This window comes from Temnothorax nylanderi, unplaced genomic scaffold, assembly GCF_030848795.1.
Source record: "Temnothorax nylanderi isolate EJ_2023f unplaced genomic scaffold, tnyl_v1.0 TNYL_tig0083_pilon, whole genome shotgun sequence".
NCBI lineage: Eukaryota > Metazoa > Arthropoda > Insecta > Hymenoptera > Formicidae > Temnothorax > Temnothorax nylanderi.
The window spans coordinates 130429-153877 of record NW_027249145.1 but is presented as its reverse complement, the minus strand read 5'-3'; the positions used below and the strand labels follow the sequence as shown (position 1 = coordinate 153877).

General features: G+C 38.7%; 2 protein-coding genes across 4 annotated transcripts; one reads left to right on the top strand and one right to left on the bottom strand.

Annotated features, from left to right (window-relative positions):
* The first annotated feature begins 1461 nt into the window (after positions 1–1461).
* LOC139774562 (uncharacterized) lies at positions 1462–8373 on the top strand. 3 transcript variants are annotated; one of them, XM_071709951.1, is made up of 13 exons: positions 1462–1609; positions 1694–1825; positions 3346–3532; positions 3616–3762; positions 3842–3949; positions 4203–4292; positions 4435–4503; positions 5091–5213; positions 5412–5623; positions 6236–6398; positions 6641–6759; positions 6894–7022; positions 7146–8373. In XM_071709951.1, exons 3-12 carry the CDS (start codon positions 3349–3351, stop codon positions 6996–6998), a joined length of 1320 nt encoding a protein of 439 aa, XP_071566052.1. In that variant the 5' UTR covers positions 1462–1609; positions 1694–1825; positions 3346–3348; the 3' UTR covers positions 6999–7022; positions 7146–8373. The 3 variants fall into 3 exon arrangements, with proteins under 3 accessions (XP_071566052.1, XP_071566051.1, XP_071566050.1); XM_071709950.1 differs by having other exon boundaries at positions 6894–8373; XM_071709949.1 differs by having other exon boundaries at positions 6641–7022.
* A 197-nt stretch (positions 8374–8570) lies between these two features.
* On the bottom strand, positions 8571–23109 carry L(3)80fj (lethal (3) 80Fj). Its single transcript, XM_071709920.1, has 13 exons — positions 23047–23109; positions 22858–22960; positions 20945–21140; positions 20519–20861; positions 16608–20421; positions 14486–15971; positions 13771–14407; positions 13251–13595; positions 12785–12978; positions 12497–12708; positions 12171–12424; positions 11788–12009; positions 8571–11671 (listed from the first exon to the last, which is right to left on the bottom strand). The coding sequence occupies exons 1-13, from the start codon at positions 23059–23061 to the stop codon at positions 11543–11545; spliced, it is 7950 nt and encodes a 2649-aa protein (XP_071566021.1). The 5' UTR covers positions 23062–23109; the 3' UTR covers positions 8571–11542.
* Between the last annotated feature and the right edge of the window lie 340 nt (positions 23110–23449).

Here is a 23449-nt window from a genome sequence, read left to right as displayed (position 1 = left end):
AGGAAGCTGTGACAGCGTAAACGACGCTACTTTGGAAGAGCTGTGTAAAGTTGGCCCCCCCACTACTGAAAATCCAATAATAACTATTACCATTCGTTTGGTGGTCGTTTGGTGGTCGTTTGGTGGTGTTTGGTAGTCCATTCCCGATGATCGGTAGTCAAAACTGTAACTAATAATGCGAAAAAGACATATGCGCGTAAAGTTAGCCCCTCCTCTTGTAAAACTCGGCTCCCAATTCCCGATTCCCAATTCCCAATTCTCAAATCCCAAATCCCAATTCCCAAATCCCAAATCCCAAATCCCAAATCCCAAATCCCAAATCTCAATTCCCAAATCCCAAATCCCAATTCCCAAATCCCAATTCCCAAATCCCAAATCCCAAATCCCAATTCCCAAATCCCAAATCCCAATTTTCAAATCCCAAATCCCAATTTTCAAATCCCAAATCCCAAATCCCAAATCCCAAATCCCAAATCCCAAATCCCAATTCCCAAATCCCAAATCCCAATTCCTAAATACCAAATCCCAAATCCCAATTTTCAAATCCCAAATCCCAATTTCCAATTCCCAATTCCCAAATCCCAATTCCCAAATCCCAAATCCCAAATCCCAATTCCCAAATCCCAAATCCCAATTCCCAAATCCCAAATCCCAAATCCCAAATCCCAAATCCCAAATCCCAAATCCCAAATCCCAAATCCCAAATCCCAATTCCCAATTCCCAATTCCCAAATCCCAAATCCCAATTTTCAAATCCCAAATCCCAAATCCCAAATCCCAAATCCCAAATCCCAAATCCCAAATCCCAAATCCCAAATCCCAAATCCTAAATCCCAAATCCCAATCTAATCCCAAATCCCAAATCCCAAATCCCAATTCTCAATTCTCAATTCTCAATTCTCAATTCTCAATTCTCAATTCTCAATTCTCAATTCTCAATTCTCAATTCTCAATTCTCAATTCTCAATTCTCAATTCTCAATTCTCAATTCTCAATTCCCGTTCGCTCGACGTCGCCCGACAATCCTTCGGACACGTCGTCCTCGTCCGACGTATCGATATAAATTGCGGGAATATTCCCGATCACGTCTTGCGTGCCTGCTTCGTTCCGCGTGTCGTCGCGTCCATATACATGTGCATAAGAAAATAGACCAATCAATTTTCTTATGCTTACGCATTATGCGTTGTGCAGAAGTGTGCGCTCCCCGCTTATTGCTGCACTGCCGAACTAGTGCACAGTAGTGCAGTAAGTTAGAGTGAAACGAAATATACTTGTCCTACTCTAACTTATTGCACTATTTCAGCAGTGTAGCAATAAAAAACAGACCTATTGGCTGCGTTCGGGGAACGCGCTATTAGCGCTATTGCATCATTCTATCTTTCTCGCTCATCAGGTGTAAAACAAGGATAGAATAAGCAAATAACGCTAATAGCGCGCTCCCCGAATCCAGCCCTTGCCGCGTGACAAGTGACAAGCGTTTCCGCGGTCTTGTCTGCACTAGTCTGCGTCTGCAGGAGCCATAACAGTTGACGAGCTTTGAATTATTCATTGTTTACAGGCGAGAGTGCCGGACACGAAAATTTCAGTGAAGTTTCTTTATCAGTGCGAAGTAATTATTGGACGAACATTTATTAGATTAAGAAAATATCTTTAAAAGTATTTAAATTATGTTTTGATTTCTCTGAAAACAAAGGACTGAAACAAAACCGAGTGTGTTGAAAGTTTCCCATACCTGGAAGTGACTATAATACTGGTTTAGATCACCTTGAAAGTTCATCCGACAGTTTGTCATTTTCGTGGCGAGATAGAAGATAGAAGATAGAAGGTTAAGTTACAAGATAGTGAAAGAGTAGATCTGTATGTAAAAAAGAGGATTTATTCAAATAATAATAAATAATAAAATTAAATTTACAAAAATAAATGGTTGTAAATTTAATAAATCAACATACTGTTTTATTAATAGGGATCTGTTTTTGTTGCAAATTAATATAAGTCTTTTTTAATTGTCTATTAAAATATTTTCTTTATTTGTGATTTTTATAATAATAATTGTTATATGCAATAAGAAACTTATTTTTTTAAAATTAGGTAAATTTTGTATTTTACTTTTGATGTTTTGATTGTTTTCGAATATAAGCAGCTGAAATTATTTATATATATCTAACGTTAACATAATATAAATTTTATCAAATATTTTATTTGGCTTTTGCAGAATACTTTTGTATGTGCATACAAAAATTAAAAAACTTATAATCTGCAAAAAAATTTTATGTAATGTACATAGTGTGTCCGGAAAGTAATGAGAATGATTTTTTTACGCTCCCCAGGGAGGGCTGCGTGGGGGTCGAGGTAGTCGAGCGGGAATCTCAGGTATACGGTCGGACTCTCCTCACAGTCCTCACAGTCCTCACAGTTGAGTCCGAGCCTTTTGAACGAACAGCCTTTGGTACGTTACAGAAGTGCACCCTTGTTTTTCACTCTCGTCACGGACGAAAATGCAGAGGAGCTTCGAGCAGCGTTACGCAATTATTAAATTTTGAAACTTGGAAAAACAGCTTCTCAGAAATGTTAGAAATGTTGAAGACAGTGTCGTCCGCGACGAAAGTGAAAAACAAGGGTGCACTTCTGTACCGGTCGTTCAAAAGGCTCGGGCTCGACTGAGGACTCTGAGCTGAGGAGGACCCGACCGTATACCTGAGATTCCCGCTCAACTACCTCAACCTCCACTTTCTTCACGCAGCCCTCCTGGGGAGCGTAAAAAAAATCATTCTCATTACTTTCCGGACACATAATGTATAATAATATAAAAAAACAAAAAGACATTTTACAGTAACGATTGTGTATTTGGGCTATTGAATACAATTACAACGTCAAATCACAAACAATAAATTATGCAGATCAATAAATTATGCAGTACAAAAAAATTAACTTGAAAAATTTTACACTAATAACTTCTCTTAATAATTGTACTATCTAAAATATTCTAAAAGATGGATCCCTATTTTCTCTATATAAAATATCTCGACTTAAAAGATGAAAATCCAATTGTCTTGGGCAGAAAATATCTTGACCTTCGACCGATAACTATATATCCTAGCAATTCCCAAAGTATGAAAATATATGTATAACAAATAGTAAAACACTACATCTCGAAATAGTATCTGTAAGAGAAATAGATAATAAAGGTTTAGAAGTCTTTTATAATGACTATAATTACACAATGCCTCTTTTGCATACATGTACTTGTAAGCATTGAGTATAAAGATTAAATATTTCATGATCAAATCAAATTTAATAAAAAACATTTTAAACATAATAATCACTTTCACAAAAATATTTTTTTAGGTCATGTATTACAATATATTTTATGACGATCGGTGCTCGACAGTACCACAACTGTGGCTAAATTTTGAAAATCAAACATTTGTATGGCCGCCAAAAGAAACAAATGTGATAAAAGCAATAATAAAAAATATTCCACCAAAATATAACTGGAGTACACACACTTATCGACGCATCACAGGACCATATGGTAATTATAAATTATTATATTACAAGATAAATGTCTTAAACATTTATTTCAATGTTATAAAATATATTTATTATTTTCCGTAGAAACGTATGAAATAGCTCGAAACATTTGTTTCTCCTCCTTGAAAGAAGAGCAGCAGAAAGAGTTTAATCAACCAGCTGAAAACCTGAAAGAAAGAATTGTAAAAAGATCTCTTTTTTATGATGAGTTGTGCGATTCTAGCGACAACGGTAATTTACATTTTTTATTACTCTTATTTCTTTAGAGTATAAGTTAATATTTCTATAATATAACTTAAATATTTTACAGAACATGCAACAAAAAGAGCAAATCGCACTCCATCTCCTTCTTCCGTATACGTCCCAGCGTACGCTAATGAACAATGTAGACAATATGTCAATAATGGGGAACTGGACAGTACGTATCGTTTTTCTTTAAATGTGATAACTTATTTAACCTGAAACAATAAATAATAATATATTACTTCAAATTGAAGAATAATAATTAATATTTTTAATATAAAAATATATTCACTAAATTAACGATAGCAATTAATTTTGTGCGAAAAATACTCATTGTCAGTTACATATTACATAAAACTTTTATCTATAATTATATTTTTTATTATTTGTACATTAAATAATCTTTCTTTTATTTGTACTTTTTATAGAGCACTTACCGAAAGGTATTAATGATGTGGCATCATCTACTTACATACCAGCATCTAGTGATGTTAACCATATTCTGAAGGATCGAGATGGTACATATGATTGATCTTTGTTGTTATTTATTATGTGATTTTTATACCTAGATATAATAAATAACGTGATTTAAAAAATGATAAGACATTCTGATATTTTATATATAAATAAACACAAAATTTAATAAACTGACATTTCTAGAATATATTACCGACAATATCAACAATGTGACATGGTGTCCCTTAACTTGCAAAAAAGAGAAATTTGGTGGTATGTACAATATTTTTGTTAACTATTTATGACATTATATATACAGGATATCCCATAATTCGTAAATCAAAATATTATTACATGAAAGCTATCAAAAAATGAAGTAAAAAAAGTTTCTTACAATTTTTTGATTCAAGTAATAGTTTCAAAAATATAAAAATTTAAAACTGGCTAATCAGACTGGCCAATCAATATAGTTATAATTAAATAAACATTCGCTTCCTCCTTAGGTTACGCGTATGACAGTATTAGTGACTTATGACTAAGCGACCATTTAACCATAGAGAGAACTTCATTGACCAATTTTAAACACATTTCAAAAACTGTTGTTTAAATTAAAAAATTATAAAGAAATTTTCTAGTTCGTTTTTGGAGAACTTATGTTATAATATTTTGATTTACAAATTGATTGCGAATTACGGAACATCCTCTGTGTGTGTGTGTGTGTGTGTGTATGTGTGTGTGTGTGCGTGCGTGCGTGCGTGCGTGCGTGTACACAATTTTTATTATTATATAATATAAATATATAAATATTTTAAAAATACGAACTATTTAAAGAATAAAAATAATAGAATATTATATTTTAGGTGTACAGAGTGAATGTACATTACAAAATGATGTCAATGACATTAATAATATGAAAGATGTTAATGACATCGATGATGCAAATGATGGTGAAACACAACATGATAGGCGCCACACTTGTTGCGGTACGTATTGCGTTACTTATCTGTAAATTTAATTATTTACATATGCAATAAAGATAGTGCATAATTTATGTAGCACTTTTTTTGATCCTTTGAAATTCTGTTTAAAATAAAATTCTTTGTAATCCTGTTACAAATAAAATTAATAAAAATATATTGCAAAGTACACTATTTTCATCTTTTATTTCATATATATATTAGAAGCATGCCGATACGAGACACATACGATGCAAGAGACAATTATAAGAAAATTAGATTGTATCATAAATCTGATAGAAAATAAGGATGTAACGTGTACTACAAATATTGAATGTGATACGAAATTATTGCCTGATTTTCCCCTCGTAACAATACAAGATTTTTTCAAATTTGAAGAGATACTCCGAACAGATGAAGAAATAAGGAAACAATTTGTAAGTATTTTTTTATTAAATTTATCTTACGTTGCTTTAAGACAACGGCAAGGTTTTTCTGGCAGCGGGCAACATTTCGGAGTTCTTTGATATGTACACGCGGTCCCATGGACTTAGTCATGAAGGGGATGCGCACACAACTGAAAGACTGCATACATGTGTAATAGCCAATCATGTACTCAGTTTCAGTTGTGTATATATCCTCTCCATGACTGAGGGCTGCGTGTATGTACACTTCCGGCACCGATATTCTGCAAATATTAGCTAATACTAGGTATTGACTGTGTATCACCACTGAACTGTATACATATAGAATGCACTACCATGTTAACGTGTTACGTAAATTGGTGAATAATGAGCTTGAGATTTAAAATACAGATAACAAGTAGACAGCATAAATTGAAATATTTTCCAAATTTGGTTTTTATTATTATGTTTATAATATATTTTATTAAAAATAATAAAATATATTATAAACATAAATAAATAAAAACAATCCAAATGCTCTTTTCGTCATCTCGTGCCTTGAGTATCACAGCGCATTTTAATGTATATAGAGTTCTATCTGGATTAATTGATCATTATTTTATATTTGTTTCTTTTTTGTTGCAGAGATATAAAATTGCAAAAATTGGAGGCAAACAGTATGCAAAGAAGACCAGAAATATCATGAAATTTATTATTAATGACAGCGTAGCAAAAAAATTGTCGTGGATGGGCCGAAAAGAAAAATCGATAGCTATAAAAAATACTGTATTTGCCAGCATTATTATAAGTAATTAAAAACAAATATATAGATATAAGTTTAAAAAGTGTGTTATGATTAACAGCAAATTTTGTTGCTTTTTCTGTGAATAAGTTTCAATTTTTTTCTTATCTTAGTATTTTAAAAACAAATTTATATAAACAGATGTTAGATTATTGTTAGATTTACAACTTTAAATCTTAATAACAGTTTTTTAAATATATTAAAGTAAAAAAAATTTGTAATTTAAATAATTTTGTAATTTTTTTTAGATTACATTACCAGTACAGAGGATTGTAGTTTGCATGAGGTGCAGAAAGTTATCCAAGAATGGTTGCGGCGTACAGGATATCGTCTGAATTATTTATTTAAAAAAATTGGTAACAGTACAGTGAGTATCATGATATTATTATATTTTCTTTGTAATAAAGTTATAGGGATTAGTTATAATACATGGAAAATTATAAAAATTGTGTTTATAATGCAAGCCAAATATAAGAAATTGACTTTATTTGAATATTTTAGTTGGAAAAACAAAGTGTGGAGTGGCAACAAAGATATGACAAAAATATGGAAATACAGGAATCGCAAAATTCAATTTTACATCCGTTGCGAAATGATCAAGCATAACCAACGAAAATACAAAAAAACTCGGTAAATACTTTTTATTCTTTATAATATATAATATTACGTAATATTTGTAGTATCAAGTACATTTATTTAACGAATAACAAGTACATATATTTAACGAATTTAATATTTTCATTATTTTGCCAGTAAATCAAAAAGAAGATAGAAGATAAAAGAAACTAGAAGTGCTACTGAAAGTTATGCTGCAATATCAGGATCAGATTTTACTCAAATAGCTTTCTTTATGCCTGGGATTAGTTTTAAGTTTTACTTTTAAGCGCCCTTTAATTGAGCGTTTTTGTTAGGCTTTTTATTACATATAATATAAAAATCGTTATTTTTGTATTTATTAAGAATTTTTATAATTTTAAGCAGCCTTATAATAAAAGAATTATTTGATAATAAACAAAAGTCTGACTCGTGTTTGCAAAGGACTAGAAAGGACGCGGGACAATATAGCACAAGCATAATTCTATGTATAATGTTGATATTGAAATCATTTGCCTGTGATGTCGAGTGAAATCAAATTAATGAGTTAAACTTACAATTTCTGATGATGGACAGAGAAAGTACGCTTTCAATCAAGCGATAAGCCTCCTGTATAGTTCGAGCTGATGTAAGCGACTAGTCGGTGATACGTGTGCGGTGGGAATATAAATGTATCGATGGCATTAAGTGAGAAGCAAAGAGACTTTACAGCCAAATGATTTCAATATCCACATTATAGAATTATCTCGGGATGAATATGGAGCGTATATACTTGACCAAGAGAAGCTGCGTTCACTTATCCATCTCCTTTTACAACTTTAGCCATCGTAACTCAATTCATCCTCGCTTCCAAATGAAAAATAATGATGACATGTCTTTTATTCGCTGACCAATTTTTTATATATTTAATTTCTTGTCGGCTGATGAAGACTACATAGTCAAAATGTTTCAACGATAATAAATCGCTATTATTTCTAATATCTAATCATCTGCTTTGCTCGTTTATTATCCCGCGTTCTTTTCAGTAGAATTACACACACTTGTTACATTATTTTTAAAAAATTTTATAATAATCAGTATAAGTTATCAATAATGTAATCTTTAGTCTAATATAATAAAATTCATACCTACCTTTTGTTCAAAAATTTCGAGACCCAACCCCATATAATAGACAAAATTATATTCTGTATAATTTTGAAACAGATTGAAGCATTTTGATTTTTCAATCATACCTCCTTAATTAGATACAATGAGAAACAAAGTAATAAAATATAAACTGTAATAGAGTATGCGCGAAATTTTGTGCGATTATGCAGCTTTATAATTTTACCGAAGCTATTATATGCTTAACGTTATATGCATACACACATCGTCTTTTTTTCTCCCGCGAGAATAAATATTTTTTAAAATCTTAAGCCCCTTGCACAATAGGCGATAGCGATAACGACAGCGACAAGTGTCGCTATACCTTTGTCGGCAACTTTGTCGCTGTCGCTATCGCTATCGCCTATTGTGCAAGGGGCTTTAATCTCATACAATAAGTCTTTCTTTTTTCAAGAAGACAGAAATAAAAACGTACGGTGGTCACTTTGAGCGTATTCTATTTATATCACATACATTCGTGGTATACATAACTAACGCATATAAAATTATTTTTTGCGATAAAAAGAGATAAAAGTAATATAACAGGGCCGTTTATGTTTAAATTAACAAAGAAAGTTTTTCTTTTTGGGCTTATCAAAAAGCGTAACCGACAGATCACTGATGCCGCATTTCTCTATTTCGTTATAAAATCTCTCTTTCCCTTTATAAACTTTTTTCTTTTTACCTTTTCTTACGGCTATATATATATTTTAACCGAGAAACATATTGGAAAGAGAGAGAAGCCTATATTAGATTAAATAACACGTTAAGCATACGTGGATTATTGACAGATTCCTTGAATAGATGTAGATACAATTCAGGATTGAGGTTTCCTCTAACAATGAGAGTACGCTGAAAAAATCGCGATTTTTTAAAAAACTAAATTTGAAAGCAAAGAATTTCTCGCAAATCTGTAGAAAGATACACAAATAACGGAAACACTTTTTAAAATTATATAATTTGTTGCTAGAGAATTAATTACACGACTGTATAATACAAAAATTTAGAAAGTCGCGGTGAGGTACGCCATTCTCGAATAATCCTCGTTTAAGAAATGTTATATGCAAATTTATCCAAGAATCTGTCGTCAAGACTGCTCTTTCCAAGAAATTCTCTGTAAACAGAAGAAAGGACTAATGAACTGTGATTAACGTCGACCGGTGTATTGGCGCAACTTTGTCCAGAATGTATTTGCCACTTAACGAACGGCAATTAAACCGAGCTGATCCATCCAGTTATGTTTATAGGAATCCCGGGGCCACGTGAAGCTAAAGCGACACGCACGACTAGATCACAAGTGGAGTGTTCCTCTTCACTTGAAAACACAAAGTGAAGTGCTACTTCTGGTCCGTCATATCACTGTCTCTGTTCCGGTTTCGCTCGCGTCGAATAGAGAATTGTATAGCGCCGAGACGAAGTGCGATTCTCGGCTCTATCCCAGGGAGAGGACAATTGTCGGTAACTGCGTCACATAAGTAAACCCCAAGTGCAATCGTTAGAAATAATATAAAAGTACAAAATTCTGCGATTGTCCAATACTTTTTTTTTTTTTTTAAGGGACGGCGATGCGCGGTGGCAGCGTAAATGCAAAGTGGATTGCGCGTCGCGCGAGAATCGGTGAATGCAGAGTGGTATGCTTTACGAAGCCCGTTCCGAGGACACTTCAATGATCGAGCCAGGAGTATCACGGCTTTTCGGGGGGGGGGGGGGGATAACTCTACCCAATTTAACAACCCGTCCGCAGACAATAGATTCCTAAATTCGGCTATATTCCTAGACGAGCACTCCAGCTAGATAGATCTGAACACGCTTGGGCCCGTCCAAATCTGTCCATATTCCGAAACTACCAACAACGTCGATACCACTTATTCTGGAATATAATCTACGTTATTGTATACATGTATATATAAAAGGATTAAACACAATATTGTGATAATAAAAACACATTGTAAATTTTCTCAATAGCCTTCGCGTTACTTGCACTTTCTGCGATCACGTCCCGAGGGAAGTTCTTTCAGAATAATCGTTTTTAAACATTTTTCAGAGAAAGGTAACGATTCACTTATAATCAGTCGTAACGAATAGCTCGAACGACAAGGTACAGAAATGTATAATTTGTCGAAAACAATTGACTCGACGTATGAACAGCGTCGAGATCTAATGTTTGAGTTATTATAGACATTTCCACCGAAGAAGAACTGCCTTTCATCACGTGCAATTCTTTCATATTTGCATGAATAACAACATCGCTGATGTAGGTATATATTCAACTTCCATCGTTTTAATTGAGTTTAATTAATGTTTTATATTATTCTTTTAATTATATCTTTTCTCTATAATTTTTAAGAGACCTCTCTTCATTATTTTCCGCCGCTTTTCATCTTGTCATACTTTTGCCATAAAGGAAAAAAATATAGAAAAATCATTTATATAAAAGAAATGTTGTGTGAGAGATGTTAAAATTAATTTATAATATAACAAACCATTTTTTTTTTCAAGGTAACATTAACACTTTTTACCAGAGAGAAATTACGCATTTTCCCCGCCTTTTCGATTACCTTGCGCTAATCTTGCACTCTCTTTCGTTCTCAATATCAACTGCTAAAGAAATTATCAAATACACAACTATACTCCTAAAATAAACGGTACCACTTCTGATAGTAACAGCTTAACGCGAACGGTCGAGTTAATATACGTCCAATGAAAAAATACAGAAAATGAAGAAAATACAAGCAAAATAAATAAATCTAACAGAAGCAAACAGTTTCTGTACAGCCTCATATCGTAATAGTTACATGAGCGAATCATTGAGCTGGCTTCATTTATTTTTCCTCGAGTCAATTAAACTTTCATAAAATATTTTTTTTCTTACGGTAAATAAAAGATCAATTTTTGACATAGCGTAAGCATAGTACATACAACCATTTTGAGTCTATAAAGAGTCTATAAGTTCGTGAAGTGTGACTGTTTATATATAAATATGTATGACTGTAAATATAAAATAACAGCTTAAATAATGAATCTTACATCACCAATACAGAGAAAGCCTCGATAATAGATTCCGACTGTCATCTCTGATCTCTTAAGTGGGAAAACGCTCGTGCGATTATCGACATTGGGATCGTTAGATGTCAGACGGTCATTATACGAATCATAGAAAACGTCTCTCGTAAAAGTATGTACAATTCTGGTTCGAATCGTTTGATATATTCAGGACATCTTATTAGACAGTTCCGCTTCACGCTCTTTAATTGTTTATCGAGATACAATGCTGAACGAGCTAGTTTGTTCATAATGCAGCTGATACATGAACGATAAAACTCTTCTTTATAGGGGTCGGGCGAATAATGACGGGTAATACGATTATTGGAACGGGTATATTGCGTAATAAGACGCGGAAAGTACAATAGCTCTCACGTGAGTAGCGTATCGTCTAATTCCTCTATTTTGCCCTCCGGTTGAGCGAGCACTTTACGCAACACCTTGCTGACCACGTCGGACAGAGACTCCCTTGCGCCAGCATCCAAGAAAGCCATGCAGCGCTGAAAGATGACAACATGAAGAAAGAATTAATTACGTGGCAGAGAGGATGCAATCACCTCACAAAAATTAAATAAACCGTTTTAGAAAGGAAACCGATTGGGAGATAGCAACTAACCTGGTGTTCTTCTTCGCCTTGCCTCAGCCGAAGCACCGCGATAAGTGCGAGCTCGCTGTTCGCCTTAACATATCCGTTCTTCTCTTTTGTACCGTTCACCAACATCGGCAAGAGGGCTCTGAGCAGTTCGGGTGACATATTTGCAGGTGGTATGTTACGCGCGAGATGAATGCAAACTCGAGCGAGCAATTGCTTCACGTCGTTGCTGTTATTATTCATCGACTGAAAGTTGCAGCAATTATTAAGGTCTAACATTGGTTTAACATTATAAAATATTATTATCCCGCTTAACATGTAAATGTTTCATGCTGCGCCTCTTTAAATATCACGGGCAATCTATTCGAGTCTCAAATAGACGTGACAAATGTACTTCTAGAGCTTACCCTCACAAAAGGCGACAAAATTTGCTGCGGCATTGGCAGCGACTCGTTCATAAGATACTGAAATAAGTATCCACACGCTCGTACGCCGTTCATGACAATCTGCACCCTGTCCGCAGCCAAATATGAGAGTATCACCGCGCAAACACGATCCTTCTCCTTAGGATTATATACCGTGGTGGGCGATTCTTTCAATACTACGAAAAGCGCAGCCGATCGTCCATGCCTTAGCACCCAGTCAGCATTGGTATCGTTACCTAATTGAATATCAATAATTTTTGTAAGCGCCGTATATTAATCATTTGAGCCTTACTTCTTCATGAACTTACATAAGAGGTGATCGTTAAATGCGACCGCTAAGTGTTCCGGAGTTAACCATCGCAAAAGAGCGCCGAAACAACCAGCGACCGCGTTCCTCGTTACATCCTCCGGATGACTAAGCATACTGCTGAGCGTTGCAAATACTTGTTTCTTCATCGGGTCGGTCATTTTGTCGCCAGCAGGCGTCAGTACACCTCTGAGAGCTTGCAGCATCGTTTCCCTGTTCCAAATAATATAAAATTCTTGTAAAGCGTTCCAAAACTCGAAAAACGTATCTGTAGATTCATAAAGATTACCTTATTGCTGGATCATCTCCTGTTTTGATACCAGTGTGAAGTTCAGTAAACAAGGGATCGACACGTGTATGAATGATAATCAGATTGCTAAGAGCATAAGCTGCTTTCAATCTGACTTGTCGATTGCTGTCATTCAACGCCCTCAAGAATGTAGTTTGCAATTGCGGCAAGAATTGTTTCAGCATAACGCCAACCTATAAACAAGATAAATCAATAATTTCGAACCGGAAGAACTTATGCGACTTGGACGTTGAAAGATAATGTCTTATGTGCAAACATTTCTTCTTTTTATTCGCAAATCGCATAATAATATAAAGCCTAAAATTCTGACAAAAACTAGGTTTCACGCATGATGCGCATAATGCATCATTTATCCTTGTTTAACATTTGGTGAACAACAAGAATAAATTATGCATTATCATGCGTAAAACGGAACGCATCCATTATCTTTTGATTTTGTACGAACCTTTCCAAGTAATATAGCAAGCGTCTCGAGAACGGCCGCCTTAACACTCCAGTTGAAACGATCACCGAGAATTCGGATAAGCGGACCAGTAATATGCACTACGCTCGGTTGCAATGCGGCCGCGCTGGACAATTTTATAACTTCTCCTAGTCCTTGAGCTGCGTGCTCCTTTGCTTCCGGCAAACCGTTCAGTATGGCCTCCCTGAAGATCGGTAGGATAGGCGTGATTCCCTTGGGAAGACAGAATCCGGGTAACAAGTCCTGGCCTTTCAAGTCGGATACTGCGAACCGAACGGCTTGCCTAATGTCCTGTACGTGCGCTATCTGCTGTTCAGATGACAGAGTCTGCAAGAAGTACAACGGTTAAAAGCGAACAATTAATATTAATGTTAATATTACTTTAAGAATTCTCAGGATATAAATTATTTTCAACGTTTTTTCGTTTCATTATTTTTAACGTTCCTTTATAGATAATATTGATCTTGGCATCCGTGTTATCGCGAGTCATTTCCATTCTTACCTTGGTGACAGCTGTGAGCGCCTCCCAGCTCATTTGCAACACGTCCCTGTCCTCGTCGGTGAACAAATGAATCAAACCCCTGAGCAATTGCGGGACATACTGGCTGTAATCGGCGCGAGTGTCGCGACAGAATGCGCAAAGTAACGTCGCGGCGCTACGCCGTTTCGATAGATCTTCGGCTCTCGTTGCCTCCATCAGCTGATCCATCACAGTCCTGACGCCTACCTCGTCGGTGACGGAAAGAACAACAGCCTGACAATATTCTAACTCCTGCAGTTCGTTCGCCGTTCCTTGAGCACTGGAAAGAGCAGTGAGTAATGCTGGTAAGATCCTATGGAGGAACCTTGTCAATGCTTCACCTGCCACACTAGCCAGTATCGACAGTGCTTTCGTGTTAACTGGCGGCGAGGCTAACTGCGGGACTAGATACGGCAGTACAACGCGCGACTTGATCGCCATCACTTGGCGTAAACCGTCCAAAGTGTTTTCCGCCTCCGCCGGGTCAGGCGAGTTCAGTTGCGTCAACATCGCCGGCAATATATCGTCGAGGGCGCGAACGCCCACTGTGGAATGCAAGCCGTCGAAAGTCTTAGCCGCCGCCTGACGGACCTCCGGCAACGGGTCGCACAACGCTTTTCTGAAATAGTACGACTCTTTTATTTAAACGCTTGAACACGTGTTTTAATCGTCATTTTCATAAAACGATTGTACTCACCTCACCGTTGGCACGAGACTGATGACGAAGGTCAGCACCATATCTTTGTTGGTGCTCGCCATGATTTCCGATAGGCCTATGCACACACCTTGGCGCTGATCCGCCTGGTCACTCTGCAGACCTTTCTCCAAGATCGGTATGATCTCTGGCAACACTCGCTCTCCCAATTTCCGAACGAGATCGCCTAACGTCCGAGCGGCCACCTGCCTCTTATCGTAACTCGTACTCGCCAAACATCCCAGCAAAAGAGTGAACAGCGTTGGTAATATTTCTCGTAGCGTTCTCGGCGTATTCGTTACCACTACTTTCCAGACGTGTAGAGCTGCTTGACGTACCATTAGTGCCACGTCCGACCGACCCATGTACAAGCCAGCTAACACGCGATTCCGTCTCTCTGCACCCAAGGCATTTATAATGGCATAATGCGATTGTTCTGTACCAAAATTGTCATCCTCGCTCGCAGTCTCGGTCGACATCTTGCCCGATACACCGGAGATCCTGTAAAGCAAATCGCCCAACAGTTGCACAGACGAGTATCGAATGCGCCAGTTGTCGTCGAAGAGGCCCTTCTCCAGCTCCGGTAATAACAGCATTATTGCCGAGTCGGCGTAAAGAGTGACGATACGTTGTCCCGCCCTCAATGCGGTCTCCCGCACGTATTCGTTCTCGTCGGCCAACGCCTTCAGGATGGGGTTGATGATCTGTCCTATGTACGGAGTGAATTCCGTAGTGAACGCGCTCGGCATGTATATGAACATCATGATGTATCCGTCCTTTACGTGGGGAGCGATGTCGGTTCTCTCCGCGGTGCTGATGATCTCCGGCATGAGCTTGTGAAGCTTCTCGACACCCAGTCCGCGCACCACCTCGGAAAGACCCTGGGCGGCGCCGGATCTGTCGACGCTGCTGGTCTCGGAGGTCAGCGTTTGCATCAGCCAAGGTAAGAGATCCTCGAAGCTGGACTCGCCCATTCCTCGCACCATCGCTCCAAGCGCTCTCGCCGATACGCTGCGTACCTCGGGCACTGGATCGAGCAGACTTGTTTTCAAACCCGGAATAATAGTCGGCAGATACGGGGTCAGGTCTTTCTGATCCGTTAAGGAGTACATATTGCCGATGATTTGCGCGGCCATTTTTCTCGTCTCCGTAGAACGATCGAGGAAGGCGCGCTGCACAACGGGCATGATCAGAGCTAGAGAGGGAGCATCGATGAAGTGTACAAATTGCGTATCCAGTAACGTTTGCAGGCAAGTAGCGGTTTTGTGCGAGGGATCCTGTAGGGCTTTTAGCAACACCGGCACAATGGCTTGAATCTCCGGGTTGCGGATGACGCTTCCAATGACCTTGAGCGCCTCCGCGCCGGCTTCTTGCACCTTCGTGTGGGAATCGCTAAGTACTTCTATCAGTTTGGGGACGATACTCGGTAGGCAGCTGCTTAACTGTTTCGGTGCGCAGTACGCCATAGCGCCAAGTAACTCGACAGATCCTGAAAATAAGATGCATGAATTTTTAATCTCAGTTTAACGTGTCTTCTGTTTTATTTTCAAGATAAATAATAATGTCGTTTCTTAATTGTACTAGAGCATCGTCCAGCAATTAGAAAATCGAGAAAATAATCATTATGCTGGATACACACATCTCAGTGCCAAAACTATCAAGCAAAAGATTCGGATTTGATTTTTAGAATTGCGATTCTGCATACAGACATACAACTCTTGGAATTTTAAATGAGAAAATAGTTTACAAAGTATCTGAAATATAAACTTCATCCTAAGATTGAGGATAAACAAAGTGTGATACTGCATCTTTGAATAACAGAAAACTTCTAAACAATAATAAATAAATTTAAAAACAAAGCTCGGCCCTTCAATAAAGAAATTACAATTCTTTTTCATAAAAATTGCAAAAATAAAATCGGGAAGAAGCCAAGGTACATATACGATTCCTTTTCTTCAAAAGACTGCACCATCGCCATCGACGAAGTTTCATGCATAAAAATGCAAAAATAATAAAGGCTACACGGAAAGCTAATAAGATCTAGTTATGCGAGATTAATTCTACAATAGAAAAATACCTTTAGTTTATTTATTATCAGAGCAAATGTGACAACGAGTTTAATTACCTGTTTTCGTTCTCCACGAGTCCTCTTCCAGAGCCGCCAGTAGACTTGGCAGAACGAGTTTAACGCCATGGGCAGAAAGTTTGCTCATAACTACTCTGGCAGTGTCGTCGGTAGCGGTTCTCACGTACTGACTCGAGTCGCCGAAGCACAACAGCAAATGCGGTAATACGTGAACGATGTAGGGCTCAAACAATCTACCGAGCATTGTGCACAGCATCTCGAACGCGAACAGTGCACCTTCGCGGTGCCTGTAATTCTTCTTGTCTTGGATAGCGTTGGTCAGTTTGCTCATGATGTCCAGTTGCTTCAACGCGAGAATTCCCATACCTTTGATGAGCCCGGCCAGTCCGTACGCCGCGCCTTTACGCTCCCCGTACTTGTCCGACTTGAGCAATTGGTCCATTAGATTATCCACGATCTTCGGTGCGTCCTCCTTGATGGCATCCGTCAGATGCGGCAGACAATTGGCCACGGCCTCCTGCACCTGTTGCGACGGCGTGGAGAGCGCCGCGATGAGGCGCATCACGATGGGCTTGATACGCGGGTCGTTCTTATCCAGATGCCTCGCCAGGGATCCCATGAGGATCACCACCGACTGCTTGATCGAGTCGAAACTGCCAATCTTCGGCGCCTTGTCCATGAAGTCTTCGAAGACCGGCAGCAGTGACGCGATGTTTGCGCTACCGTGAAGATCGACCGCCGCGACGGCGGCCGTGAGCATCTCGGTGCGTACGGACTGATTCCGATCGCCGAGCCCGGTCATGACGAAGAACTGGATGAGCCGGTGTACCGTGTCGGCGGTGAGGAGCGGCGCTATTTGAGCGAGGGCGAGCGCTACCCCGCGTCGCGGGCCCCACGTGTCGATAGGCTGCTCGATAACGCGACCGAAATCGTTCAGCTTTGGCGGGATCATGGCCAGTTTCTCCTGATACAATTGCAACAAGTTGTCCAACACGATCGGCGTCAGATGCGGCACGTTGGCCAAGCTCTGGGCTAGGGCGTGCGCGGCCGCCTGTTGTACCGGTTCGACCGGATGAGCGATATCCTGGATCAGATCCTCGCAGAGGGTCTCCGCTTGCGCGATAAAATCAGCCGCGTTCCACAGCTCGTTAGCGAGGATCTTGTTTTCGTCGTTCACGTCGAACCGAGCGATCCACACTCTCCTGGTGAGTCTGTTGAGTTGATCCTGATCCTCCTTCTGGGACGGGAAGGCCTGCCGTATCACCGTCAGTCCTCGGAGAGCCGCGTCTCTCACGGTCGACAAAGAATTCTGTAATGCACCGATCAATGAGTCTATGTCCTCGCTGGTGGCGATCGCCGCACCCGGTTGACCGCTACCGGACTGCGCAACGTCCAGCAAGGTCGCTACCGCATGAGACTGCACTCGGCTTGTGGTAGTCTCCATAAGCTCGATGAGCAAGTCGAACATTTGCTTGCGCGGCAAAAGTCTGGGATGTCTGAGGTCTTTCAAATCGGTGGTACTACCTCTCTGTTTGGCGTGTTCCTGAATCAATTGCAGTCCCTGTATGATCGTGCCCTCGTCTTTATACGATATCAGAGTCTTTCTTATGAAAGGAAAAACGTAACAGAACGCGGGCGCCGTGAATAGCTCTTTCTTCTTGATCGTCACCGCGTGTATAAAATTCAACGTTCTTTTAACCGCCACGTCTAGATTTTCCTCTTCCCAGGCTTGGTCCAGGTCACACTGCGGCTGCAATTGCCGCAGCGTAACGTGAGCAATAAGGTCCCCTAGAATCGCACTGTTATCTATCGTCACCGTTCGCCGAAGAGATATGTAAAGCTCCGACATCTCGGGTGCTGCCAGGGGAGAACCTAGATTCTTCAAAATGGGTGGTAGAAGGTCCTTTAAGTACAAAGACAGCTCTTGCCGATTGCCGCGTATTGAGCACGCCACTAAGGACACAGTGTTATCTATCTTGGCTTTCAACTCGGTTAATCTCTTGCGAATACCATTCTCCTTCGCGATCTGCGCCTTTATAGTTTCCTCTTGTTTAGGCGTCAACTTCGGTTCCTTTATTTTACCCTCTCTCTTCCGTTTCTCGTATAACTCGCGCCGCAGTTGAAGCTCCTCTTGCTGCTCCTTGAACGAGTAGACTTTACTTTCTCTCTTCATATTCATAGAACTGAGGATATCGTTCTCGTCGTTAACGGGCAGTACGCTCTTATCGTAGAGCTCTCCCTCGGGAGTGAGATACGTGAAATATTCGTCCTTGGTAACTCGTAGGATCTCCGGATCGTCAAGCTTACTTGTCACGTTTGATACTAGCGCGGGTAGAAAAGCGTCCGGTGCAAGGGACACGATTTTTATAAGTGCATTCTCGTAGCTCGGCACCGGTTTATAATTCTGGATTAACATCTTCCTCACCTCGTTGCTGTAGGTACGTAAGAAATCCTTTGGTACGAGATTGTAGTTCTTGGCGATCTTGAACCACAAGTTTGGCACGGCTTTGAGCAGCGCCGGATGATGAGATGGAAGCAGAGCATCTCTGGTCATTTGAAAGGTATGTGCTTCGAATAAGAAGGAACCTGAACATATGGCAAATAATCCATCGGCGAGACACCTGCCAGTAATCTCTCCCATTGAGGTTTCTTCCTTATTCTCTTTATCCGATTCCGACTTGATCTTAACATTTTCCAAAAATTTGTTGAATTCCGTCAACAATGCCTGCGCCGGCCCGTACGTACTCAAACCGGTCACGATTTTCTTGACCAACGGGAAACACCGTTGTCTCGTCACGGAATTTGGGGCAGTGGCGCAAGACACGATTGCTCGATGAATCCCAGTTAGAGCTTTCTCGTTCAGTTTGTCGGAAAATTCAGTGATAAGACGTTCGCAGAGTAACATAAGATGGTACAAAATATCGTCGCTGCAGGTCGACAGGAATTTTTCGGAAAAGAATATTTGCTCGTCTATCGCGTTCCACAGCACGCTCTGCTTGTCATTCTCCACTTGGTCAGCTAAGACGAATTTCAGCAGCAAATACGAAGCGACCAGGCCTTCGGTTACCGCTGCCGGTTGCGCGCATTGCTGCGTAGCTCTGGTTATCGCCTGCGCGAGGATCGGCGCTATTATTCCCGAGTACGAGGCGGCGGGAATCGAGAAGAACAGCTTAATGTAAGCGGTACGCACTGCGGCGGTCGACGTTTTCGCCGCCATACCTTTCTTGAAGGCGTCGACGACGATTTTTGGTACATTAGACGAGAATTTCCTGGACCACAGTGCCATCATTTCGAGAGCGTGTATCAGGGTCTTCTCGTGGACCTCGGTCTCGAGCACCTTGACGAAATGCTCGCAGGCCGTCTCGGCTAATTTCTGCACGCTATTACCCGAAGCCACGTTGTAGCTGAGATTGCCGGCACCTTGCAGCACGGAGATCTTATGAGTCGCGACCGTGAGTTTGCCCTCCGATCCGTGAAACACCGCGAATACGGATGACAGCAACATTTCCAAAGCCGTCGTATCGGAGCATTGTAGAGCGAGTTTGCGGCACGCCTCAACCGCCTCATCCCGCACCAAATCCTCCTTAGAATGTAGATTGGCAAATAATCCTTTACTTATCTCTTGGCTATATTGGCTCAGGTCGAGATTCAACCCGTTTAAAATGTGACCGACTGATTCGATTATAATCTCTGGATTTCGCAACATAGCTTTTTGTAAAGCGGGAAGTAATTGAGTTTTGAATTCCTCGTGAGTCAATCTCCGAAGAAGTGGCACAGCTGCATCGACTACGTACAAATCCGGTTTCTTCTTACAGCTAATCGTCACTTTTATAAAAACATCTATCATATTTGCCTGAAATTTACAAAAATACACATACATAAATACACATAGATATTTGTACATATATTATATTTAGAAATTATAATGTGCGTACTCTTATCTCGCTCACCTTCAATTGTTCCACCAAATCATCTCTTTTCGTCGCAACTAAATATCTCATAAGTAAACTGGCTAGAATAATTATACCGTTTCCAAGCTCCAATTTGGTTAAATGTCTGACATAAGTCTCTATGTCTGCAATAGCGACCCATTCATGCGCGAGCAACGTATACACCTTGTTGGCAAGTTTCTTATCTGCGGACGCTAAAGCCGCAGCAGATAAATTTGCCTGTGCCTCAATGAGCTTTGCTAAAGATTCATCCATTTGAGTTACATGACGTTCGTTATATCCATGGAAAATAAGTAAAGTTGACCACTTCAATGCGATATACGCGGTTAAAGCAGTGTTCAAGCTACAAAAAAAAGCATTGTTAGAAAAATGTTATTTATACGTAAATAGCTAACGTATAGAAAATTAATTCCCGATTCGACCTACGTCGCAACCACATTCTTATGCCAAGTAGCTTGCTCTGAAATTACAGTTGTCATATGTTTGATGGTAGCCTCTGGTTGCTGCTTAATTAGTTCCACAATTAGGCTTCTCACGTAGGACTGAGAAGCACTATCCTTGTATCTATGTAAGGTAAGCGATACCACCTTACAGATCCCATTAACAATTTTGTCATTGATGCCTGTAATGAATAATGAATCTCATATGTGAATAATTTATATAGCCTATAATAAACATAATTTAATGGCATCAGTAACAAGTATTTTTGGGTAAACGTGTGACAATATTTTTGCCTAAAGTCAATCAAATCATATGTACAGAATTTTGTTATAATTATTTTATTAAGATCCGTTTCAGGGATAAATTTAATATCAGAGATAAAAGATTCATGTGTACATATTTAAATGTTTTCAAGTTGTAGTCATTTTCGTGAGTCCAATGATTTAAGTGGTTCTACATACATAACGAATAAGAGATTTATTTTTATTCATTTCCTAGACAAAGAATTGAGCGTGCTATTGTGCTGCACAAAGAGATGTTAAATTGATTTCTGAACTAGGAATCTTACTTATAAAATATTCTGTATATTATTTCAAGAATATAAAATTTTACATGTGTGTGCCTATTTCTAAGTCAAACGTAACAAATAAAATAAAAATTTGATTTTAAAATTACAGAAAGAAAATTCTAATAGAGAGAAATAAATTACTTGAAATCTTCAATTTTAAACTGCAATATTTTTCATTGATACCATCAAATTATATTAATCAACATCGAATTACGTGATTAATGAGAAAATTTAAATAAAAATGTATAGCATAACATAAACAAATCTAAAAATATATAAAGTAAAGTAATATTTATATACATGTACAAATATATATTAATTTATCTTCATGTATCATACAGAAAATAATAGTTATAACAAATTACTTGAATGCATGTTATGTAATTTTCACAAAAATATATCAGATACATTTAATAATAACATTATTTTAAAACCTTGGCTCTATGGAAATATTTTAAGACCCTATTGGCATAGTCAAATTGAATCACATAGAAAATAATACAGTTATAATAAATTACTCAATTAAAATATATTGAACATATTTTTTAAATATATTTGCTACGTATATTATGTAATTTTCACAAAAATGTGTTAATATGTCTTTGAAAATGTTCAATGGAAATATTTTAATACCCCGTTAGCGTAGTCAAACTGAATCGCATAGAAAGCAACACAGTTACAACAAATTACTTCATTAAAATATATTAAACGTATTTTTTTTAAATATTTGCTACATATATTGTGTAATTTTCACAAAAACGTGTCAATATATCTTTGAAAATGTTCAATGGAAATATCTTAAAACCCCGTTAGCGTAGTCAAACTGAATCGCATAGAAAGCAACACAGTTACAGCAAATTATTCCATTAAAATATATTTAACATATTTAATTAGATAAATATTTGCCACCTGTGTCAGGTAATTTTCACAGAAGTATGTTTTCGACAGCGCTCAAGGGAAATATTTTAAAACCTCATTGGCGTTATGGAAACTTCTGTTGGTGTACAACATAATTTATATATAATCTTTCAGATAGATCATAATTATAACAGAACAGAACTAAGACTGAGAGGGAGACAGATACTTAGTAAAACAATTAAAAGACAATATTGTAAATAAACGACTCTGGACTGTTCTAAACAAGCGTGTGACAGTTTTTTGCCAAAAACTGTGCACGAGTCGCGGAGACAAATCACGTCGGTGCTCCGAAAACTGATCGGTCCCCCCTCTCGCCCTCCTTATTTTTATAACGCCGCCACCCCGGCCGCGCGTAAGTGTCGCTTATCTCTCGTCAAAAAATAATACGTGTCCGTCCCGCGATCATCCTTACCGGGATTTGACAATACGCTGGCGACATTTTGCAGAATCTCGCGCCGCTCCTTCTTGCTGGCGGTCTGAACTCGATTTGGCAGGTCCTTCAAGGCTTTTGCTAGCTACAACAAAACGCACCGATTATGATAACGCGGCGGTGTACGGAGTAACGCGAGAATTTTCTTCGCATTCCACGTGACTCGCTCACCTCGACATCCGCCATTTCTTCAAAAGCCGGAGTGATCGTATAAAGCGCCGCTCTCCACGCCACTCCACGGGCACGCAGTTTGTGCAGAGTATAGAGTGTGTGATTAGAGAACTCGGATTACTCGGAACGGGCGACCTTGCCGGTTGCCCCCCCCCCCTTCTTGTCACGTTTCAGACACGTTTCGAGAACGTATATTTACAAATAGCAGAGAGAACACACGGGTTTTTCTTCTATTTTATTTCTATTTTATTTAATAAGCCTGTAATTGATAACGCATGTATTATTTAACGAATGCCAGTCTGCGTATTGCCGTAATGACAAATGCATTCGTTTAACAAACTTGAAAAATGTGTATGTATACTCGAAAAAAGAAATTTTCGAGTATATGTATATATGTAGCGTC

Bases quoted from the DNA above. Each gene is read 5' to 3' on its own strand.
- LOC139774562 (XM_071709949.1), top strand. From the start codon at position 3,349: ATGTATTACAATATATTTTATGACGATCGGTGCTCGACAGTACCACAA. The intron at 3,533-3,615 runs GTAATTATAAAT...TATTTTCCGTAG, and splicing joins ACGCATCACAGGACCATATG to AAACGTATGAAATAGCTCGA. The intron at 5,214-5,411 runs GTACGTATTGCG...TATATATATTAG, and splicing joins TAGGCGCCACACTTGTTGCG to AAGCATGCCGATACGAGACA.